This window comes from Brassica oleracea, chromosome C5, assembly GCF_000695525.1.
Source record: "Brassica oleracea var. oleracea cultivar TO1000 chromosome C5, BOL, whole genome shotgun sequence".
Taxonomy (NCBI): domain Eukaryota; kingdom Viridiplantae; phylum Streptophyta; class Magnoliopsida; order Brassicales; family Brassicaceae; genus Brassica; species Brassica oleracea.
Window position 1 is genome coordinate 9,275,201 of NC_027752.1, and position 8,676 is coordinate 9,283,876.

The following is an 8,676-nucleotide window of genomic DNA, read 5'->3' on the forward strand; positions in this document are numbered from 1 at the left end:
TCACCGAGGTCACCTCGCCCATGGGACGACCATCACCAAGGTCACCTCGCCCATGGGCGAGGACGACCAGCACCACGGTCACCTCGCCCATGGGCGGTGATATCCGACTTTTGGATCATATACCTCTCGTTTCGTCTCGATCGTAGTTACTCTCGAAGTTTTACGACTAAAATCGTAGAAAAGCTCGAAGGCCTAAAAACGGCCCGAGAGGATCTAAACGTGTCTAGAGGCCAATCTACGATTTAGAAGGGACCCGAGCCCAATGGAAGTTATGACGGTTTATCCTAACTCACAGAAGTAGGATAAACGTTAAGTTTCCGAAGATAAATATCAAGATTCGAGGATAGCTACAAAGATCGACGAAAATAGAATATTCCCAAAAGAGATAAATTTGGGCCCAAAGACAAAAGAGTAAATGAGCCACCGACCTAAAACAACTATATAAGGAGAGCTGGAGCAGAAGAAAAGGGATCCGAGAATTTAGACTTAGAGAACTCCTGCTAGCTTAGGGAACTTAGAACTTAGGTGGTTAGACTAGCAAGGGAAGGCTTAGAACGTTTTGCCGCCTTTCTGTTCTGCTTTTGTCTAGTTAGCATATCTCTACTCCTCTCGGAGAAGTCCTGTATTCATACTATTTCATTAATAAAACGTTTCCGAGCGACTATTTTTCTTTATCTTGCTATCTATCTTTTTACGTTCTAAAAGTGATTACGCAGAGAATTCGGACCTTCGGCGAAAATTGGGTTTTCTTGGTTTTCCTCCATACTTATTCATTAAAATCGACGGTGTGAATTCCGGTTCCCACAATGACCGAGTCATCAAACCAAGTCAAGCCCGTCTCTAACTTTATGTATGACTCTTTGTCTTCTTCTAATTCATCTCCTCCATTATTCTCCTCAGCTTGTTCAACCATAGCTCAAGAGAGTTCAGAGGTTAACTTCACCTGGTCTGAGTTTCTTCTTGACCAAGAAACCTTCCATTCCATGAAATTCGACAGAATCATCTTGATCAAGAACTAGACAACTTTTTCGGTAACGAGTTGCAGGTGCAAGCTAATATAGCTAATACACCAACTCAATCTCAGATCGAATTAGAGTACTCTTTGAGCAATGGGTTTGTTGAATCCATTATATATAAAGAAAAAGAGTTGTTCTTAGTACTATTTTCTAGCTATTTGGAGAATCCTTTCTATTTATAGTTATCTCTCTTCCTCTCCTCAAACTGCTAAATAAAGAAATAATCTAAAAACCCGAAACAAGTGCTTCCTGCAAATCTTTGATTTAAAAAAAAAAAAATTATTATTACAAATTGAATTGAGAAAGGTTTGATCATAAACATGAGTCTCTGACTGTTAAGACTCATTTTCAAAATAGATTTATTCAGGGAAACAGAACTATTTACTTAGCCTCAAGAGTTTTAGTTTAAGAGATTCAAAAATACAATCTCAAAGAAACAGACAACTTGTTAAGGCATGAGTTCTCTGAATTAATGTCAACGGCTGAAATGAAGATCTTCACAAGAAAGATTATAATAGAGAAGAGAAACTAGAAATAGATGAATCTTATTAATGTTTAATTATTTTTTTTTTTTATTATTCGTACTTATTATTATTACATTAGCATATCAGATTATTGCTATAGAATCAATTGAGAAATATCGTTTTCAGAAAACATAAATCAAAAGACTCAAACAGCAAACTTGGACTTGAGATTGTTCACAGTTGCATCATCCGTCCTAAACGTTTTGGTTAAAACCGCGTTTGGAATCTCAGGCACTGAACCAAACAAAGTGCTAGGCAGAACCACTGCTCCTGGAAGCTGACTGTTAAAAGCGGTTATCAAACGCGCTTTACCTTTACCAACGTTCCATTGGAAATGGACCAATCCTCTAGGGACAACAAACATCTCTCCAGCATTGATAACCTTCGAGAACAAACTGTTGTTCGTTGTCAAGAACCCTACAAAGACCGAACCTTCGATCACAACTCCCGCTTCGCTTGCACGCGGGTGCGAGTGAGGAGGGTTCACACCTCCAGGAGCGAACTCAACGTTGTTCATGGAAACTCCTAGAGTGTTCAGACCCGGAAACGTTAAGACGTTAGCGGGGGAAATGGCTACGCCGTTAGGGTTTGAGGTGTTTAGAGGACCGCCTAAACCGGAGAAGAAGAAGTCAGATGCTGAGACTGATGATTTGCATGGGAAGCCGTTGATGGAAGGAGAAGCTCTGAGATCTCCAACGCAGAAGTCTTGTAAAGGGTCAGGGTCAGATGAGAGTGATGGGATCACGAAGAGACAGAGCGTTAGAAGGAAAGATGTGAAAAGAGAAGCCATTGCTATTGAGGATGATGGAAACAGAGCCTCCTCTGTTTTGTAATATATAGTGTTTATTCTCGGTCTTTTGGTAAAAATCTCTTTTGACTTGTTCTCTTTTTTAAGTCTGCTTTCTAAAGTTTTTAATTGATTGTGTTGTAAGAATATTTCAAATTTAAGGGCTAAAACAATCTTTGTCTTCTCTGCTTATTCATAAAATACATTATGGTTTCAAGATTGAGCTAATGTCTTTAAGTTAAAGAGGAAAAGTCCAGAGAAGTTTTTAGTACTCAACTGAAATTCATTGGTTAAAACGAATTAGTTGGTAAGAATCTAAACATGTTATGTTTAATTAACATTTTGGTCAGGTCAAGAGTCTCTATGAGTTTGTTCAAGTGACATTTTCATTAAAAAAAGAGCAAATTGGGTTAAAACATATTTAAAATAGTAAAAACAATTAACCGGCGTCAGGGTTAAAGTTTCAGAATCAATTCTCAGAAAGATTCAACCAATTGAAGTAAGAAACAAAAAAGGCAGAGAAAAGCTTTGCTGTAATATATAATTTCAGTATACAGATTTTGATACAAGGACGTTGTTTTGTATTTCTTCTGATGATAGAAGAAAGCAAGTAAAAAAAGATTTCATGATTCTGATGGCATTTCGATGAAACTACGAAGCATATGCAGATTTTGAGATATCTGATATAGGATTGCTTCTCCTTCACTAACATCTAAAACTTCTGAAATTTGCTGCAACAATTCACCTTTTGATTCAATAGCACTCAGTCTCTCTGTAATCTCTGTAATCTCCTTCACTAACACAGCTTTTCTGCTTCCATCTTCTGTAACAAAAACATACAAGATTCAACCTCAATTTTTTTTTTTTAAAAAGAACATATAACCGATCAATCTTTTACCTCTTTCTTCCTCTATGATCCCATCATTGTTGGCTTTAGGCTCCTCAGCTGAATCTTGCTTGTGTTCCAAGTCTTCTTCACCATTTGAAGAACAAACCGGCAAATCCAAGACCGGTTTAGTTTCATCAAGAAACTCTTCTGGCTCTCTTCCTTGGCCGACTTCTTCTTCTCTCAACAATCCGTATCTCAATCTATAAGCTTCAATTTCAGCTTCAAGCTCTTTCATATCCTCTTCTCTCTTAACCAACAAACCATTCATAGACTGCAAAGCCTCTTGATCATACTCCGCTTGCTCATCCATCATTCTCTGATACTGCAATGCCTCCATTTGAACCGCAGCTTTCTCCGCTTGTAGCCTCGTGATCATAGCCATCGCGTTGTTTGCCGCAACAGCTGAAGCACTCCTCTCTTCATCTAACTCCATATACAAATCCATCAATGACTTGCGGTCCAATCTAACCTGCCTCTTTAAATGATGAAGTATTGAATCTCCATCTAATACTTCGCTCTCCGCGCCATTTTGATCGATGAGAGACTTCTTCATAGATCTCACAGACCATCTTGGACTGTTCAGAGCTGAATCAGAGAGAGGTATCCCAAAGAACCTATTGTTGTTCCCTCCTTTTACAAAACTTGGTGTTCTATCATCAACCGTGTCCCCCAAGGCACCTTTATTGTTAACAGAATCTTCCCCCTCAGGTAGTTCTGAGTATTTGATTTGAGACAAGTCCAAAGTTCTTTGGTTGAATGAAACTCTAGGAGAAGGACTAGGACCAGCAAAGAAAGATTGATTGTTATTATTCTTCGGTTTCTCCGTTTTGATCTTCAAGAACTCTCCACAGCAAGAACAATTTTGCTGCTTCTGCAACCTATTGTTAGTTCTGTGAAAGTTTTCGTCCTTCTTCGAACCCGCAACCGGAAACGCTAGCTGAAGCTCACGTTCATCGATAAGAAGCTCGAGATCCTTATGCAAGATACCAATAAGAGACTTGTAGGTATCAACATCTGATTCTTTCTCGGTTGCGAAAGAGAGGAGACACCCTTCGCACATGTGTTTGATCTCGGAGAGTTTCTTGTGGACATGACAGTAAGCTAGAGAAGAGATGTTCCTCTTGTGGGAGTCGCAGATGGAGTCGTTGTAATAGAAGTCAGGGTTTGTTTTGACGAGAGCATGGTCAAGCCTAGTGCAGAGGAGGCAAGGGGTTATGAGGTTGAAGAACCTGGCGAATTGGTTGGAGAAGAACGCGAGGAGGCCGTCGATGAAGAGGAGGATGATGATGATCCATTCAAGGATAGCGTAGATGAACAAGTGTGGGAATGTTCCAAGTTCTTCTTCTATGAAGTTCTTGAATGAACGGTTAGACATTGTTTGTGATTGCAAAAAAGATAGAATCAATCAATCACAGAGAAAAATGAAAGAGGAGCAAGAATAGAGAAGATGATCTTAAAAGGCCACACATGAAGATTGAGATGATGGTGGCAGAAGAAGAAGAAAAGACAAAACAGAGGTTTATGACATTTATTATTTAGTATTCTATTATTGGAAATAGAATTTGAATTTTTAAGGTTGAAGGCCAAAAATACCTGAAATAACGGTTAACCGCAGATAATAATGGAGTAATATTTCTGCTTTTTGGATTTTTCAGAGATAGTATCCATTAATGGGATTTTTCAGAAATACCCTAAGATAGCACTAATTTTTTTTTCCACAAATATAGACTCTAAGGATCAAAATGATAAAAATGTTTAATTAAAGAGGTAAATATACATTTATATCTCTACGGTTAACTAATCCAAACCTTAGGGTTTAGAGTTAAAGGGTGAGGATTTGAGATTGAGGTTTAAAACTTTATAAAATAAAAAATAAATATTAAAAATTTGAAAAAACAAAATTTGAAAAAAAATTTCAAAATTTTTTTTTTTATAAAAAAGTTCGAATTTGAAAACATATAATCTAAAACTATAATTTTTTTATTTTTTTTATTTTTATATATATCTAGGGTATTATAGCATGATTAACCCTCAAAACCCCTTTTGGTTTCTTAAAAAAAATTTTTGTTTTATCTGATTAAAAAGGATAAAAAATAAAAATAAAAAAAAGGAACCAATCGCGGGTCGCCGCGTGTCAGTGGGGCCCGCAAACAGTCCAAGAAACCACCGAAAGTCGATCCTTATTTGGTGGTTTTTATAACATGTTTCTTAATTAATTGGTGGGGCCCGCACCATAAAGGTTGTTAAGAACCCCATGAATATCCCGCGATATTGATGGCCTTAAGGTACTTTTATCTATTAAATAAAATATTTTGGTCATTTTCCTCCTTGTGATCTATTTTTGTGACCAAAACTTGAAAATTGTCTATTTAGGAGAATTGTCCTGTACATATATGCTTAATTACTCTTAATTATCACCATCTAGGGAAAGGGTTCAAAAAATAAAAATGGCTCATGAAACTGGCAACCTTATACTTTTATCAATTCATTAAAGGTAATGAACCACATACATTCATTTTAGTTGTTTTTTTTTTTTTTTTTTGAAACAACATTCATTTTAGCTTATCTACAAAAGATAAGATATAGAAAAAGCATTAAAACACCTCACGAATCACCAGCCATTGATTGAGATGAGCCACTTGAGAATCAAGACTTGTTTTTAACTTACATACCAAAAACAAAATACATAGAACAGAGTTTTTACAAACAACAATACGAATATGGATGATGAAGAACCCTAATCACAGTTCTGTAAGAATATTTTATATTCTATATGACCTATGTATCTATTAGTTTAATATAAAGTTTAAGTTCATATTATTGTTTTAGATTCTAATATAAAAGACGATACCGTGATAGATCGGTTTCGATTAAGAATTAGAATCCGGGTGTATTGATAACCCTCCTACTTTACCTTATGTTTAAATATGTCTTTAATCTCATAATCATATATATATGTTAAAGGTAATGATAATGGAATACATTACCATTATTAATATATATATCAGTATATATATTGTTTTAGATTCTAATATAAAAGACGATACCGTGATAGATCGGTTTCGATTAAGAATTAGAATCCGGGTGTATTGATAACCCTCCTACTTTACCTTATGTTTAAATATGTCTTTAATCTCATAATCATATATATATGTTAAAGGTAATGATAATGGAATACATTACCATTATTAATATATATATCAGTATATATATTGTTTTAGATTCTAATATAAAAGACGATACCGTGATAGATCGGTTTCGATTAAGAATTAGAATCCGGGTGTATTGATAACCCTCCTACTTTACCTTATGTTTAAATATGTCTTTAATCTCATAATCATATATATATGTTAAAGGTAATGATAATGGAATACATTACCATTATTAATATATATATCAGTATACATACGTTGTGGTACCGTTAATATAACGAATGGTTGTGATGAAGTCTTAGAGAGTTGTGTTGGTTAAGACTCATGTCTCTTTGACTAATATAAAACACAACACTCATTTTCTTCTTCACGTAAGAAGAGAGTCTTTCTAAAAGATACACAAAAAAAATACTGATTATTGAAGGAGAGATTAAAGGAAGGTTTGGGGTTTCTTGTCCATCAAGGAAACCACCAAAGAAAGAAGGTTAAAGAGGAGAACATCAATTGGTGGGATTGCATCCAAGCATGGATCAAGGTTAGTGTTCCTACCTTCTTTAGAATCATGTTAGGATTGAATTAAGTCAAATCTAAATTAGGTCTTGGTCTTGAAATAGATTAACATGTGGTATCAGAGCCTATGTAGATTAGATTAATTCATCTGGAAATTTGTTTTGTGTTAAATGTTAACGGAAGTTACGAAACAAACCAAGTGCGTGCATGAAGTTTGTAAAAAAAAAAAAAAATTTTATCTACCTTCATGCGTTTATGAACATGTACGGATCAAACCATTTTAATGTGTGTTCATAAGCCGTGTCTAACGACACCGTAATTGGATCAAGCGTATGTTCTTGATTGCCGTTGCGTTAAAATTCTGGAATGCATTAGAAAGTAGCGTCGGTTCGTAAATGTTTAGAACTAACTAACGTAAAATGCATGATTAAGTAAATCTGGAATCATCTCTATACTAAGAAATAACACTAAGAACCATTCGCTTCCATTTCGATAAAGAGTAAGAAGTCCATATTGCGACTTCCCAAGATTTACATAAAACATGAGCCAAAGCTCCAAACCATTGGACTAGAGCTGGAGAAACTCAGCCAAGGACTTGAACTTGCGGTAAGCTATGATCAACACCATGACTGAACCGTTGCCACCAAACCCAAAATAAACTAGTCCTCATAAGCACACTTTCTCCACTCTATGGCTGAACTACAGAAACGTGATGTTAACCACACCCTGCCACTCGAACGTTACCACCGGAAAATACAATAGAATAGTCAATACCTGACCCCACTGTCCACCACACACTTTCACCATCACAGATCTAAGCGAAGCAGATCTTCTATCTCACCGAAAAGACAACAGAGGCCACCAAAAAGAGAAGAAAAATGATAAAGAGAAGGGAGGAAGCGCCTCCGACGACCGCGAGACGAGGCGGCCGTCAGAGCAAAACGGGGTTGACGGCTGCGACGAAAACCCTAGAGGTGTGTGGTGCTTGGCCTCATGAAGAAATCAGTCTCCTGTGTTTCCACGTCCGCTGGCTCGTGGTTGGGAGGAGTTTTTGTTTTCTTGGTCTTTATTGCGAAGCTATTGTTTATGGTATCTACTGATGCTACTTTATAGCTTTTACTTTTTATATTTTTTCAATCCTTTCTATAGAGTTATAGAGTTAGTTCTTTGTTGGATTCTCCATTTGTGGAGGGTTTCTTCTTCACTCTCTAACTATTTTATTTTGATATAAAAACTCAGTGTTAAAAAAAAAGTAAATCTGGAATATTGTTAATTCATGAAGTTTACATTTTCGGTAATAACCGTAAAGGAATTGCACTCATAATATTAACGTTTGGCATCATGCGCTGAAAAATATCTGGATTATTAATTAAGTCATTCATGATTGAGAGTAGATTCATAATTAAACCGTTACGTATTGTTGCATGCATGAAAGAGTGCTTTCTGTTATTTATTAACATTTGATAGCATACGCATGACTGTTAAGTAATTCTGTCTAGTATGCATAAGCAGAAATCATTTATCAAAGTAAATGCATATTTGAATTAAGAAAGTTGTTATTTTATTAAATTAAAATAAATAGTAAAAAAAAAAAAAATGCTTCCGCTGCATTTTAATGATCAAATAATTGTGTTATGAAATATTAACACAATTTAAGTAGTTTTCCCTTAGATATTTTAAGTTTATATGTATATAATATGATAGTCACCAAAGTGACCTTGTTATATGACATATAGATATTAAAAATAATTATAAAGTTTATAATTGATCAAGATCAAGGATGCTAAATGACATAAAA

At 35.6% G+C, this 8,676-nt stretch overlaps 2 protein-coding genes across 2 annotated transcripts; both read right to left on the bottom strand.

Annotated features, from left to right (window-relative positions):
- Nucleotides 1-1,599: 1,599 nt before the first annotated feature.
- Nucleotides 1,600-2,421, bottom strand: LOC106344049 (germin-like protein subfamily T member 2). Its single transcript, XM_013783432.1, has one exon. The coding sequence runs from the start codon at nt 2,328-2,330 to the stop codon at nt 1,686-1,688; it is 645 nt and encodes a 214-aa protein (XP_013638886.1). The 5' UTR covers nt 2,331-2,421; the 3' UTR covers nt 1,600-1,685.
- Nucleotides 2,422-2,847: 426 nt separating this feature from the next.
- LOC106344048 (probable myosin-binding protein 5) lies at nt 2,848-4,724 on the bottom strand. Its single transcript, XM_013783431.1, has 2 exons — nt 3,226-4,724; nt 2,848-3,150 (listed from the first exon to the last, which is right to left on the bottom strand). The coding sequence occupies exons 1-2, from the start codon at nt 4,589-4,591 to the stop codon at nt 2,951-2,953; spliced, it is 1,566 nt and encodes a 521-aa protein (XP_013638885.1). The 5' UTR covers nt 4,592-4,724; the 3' UTR covers nt 2,848-2,950.
- Nucleotides 4,725-8,676: the final 3,952 nt, after the last annotated feature.

Excerpts from the sequence above, each read along its gene's own strand:
- LOC106344048 (XM_013783431.1), bottom strand. The coding sequence starts at position 4,591 with ATGTCTAACCGTTCATTCAAGAACTTCATAGAAGAAGAACTTGGAACA. Across the intron at positions 3,151-3,225 it reads GATCATAGAGGAAGAAAGAG|AAGATGGAAGCAGAAAAGCT; the intron begins GTAAAAGATTGA and ends TTTTTGTTACAG.
- LOC106344049 (XM_013783432.1), bottom strand. The coding sequence starts at position 2,330 with ATGGCTTCTCTTTTCACATCTTTCCTTCTAACGCTCTGTCTCTTCGTG.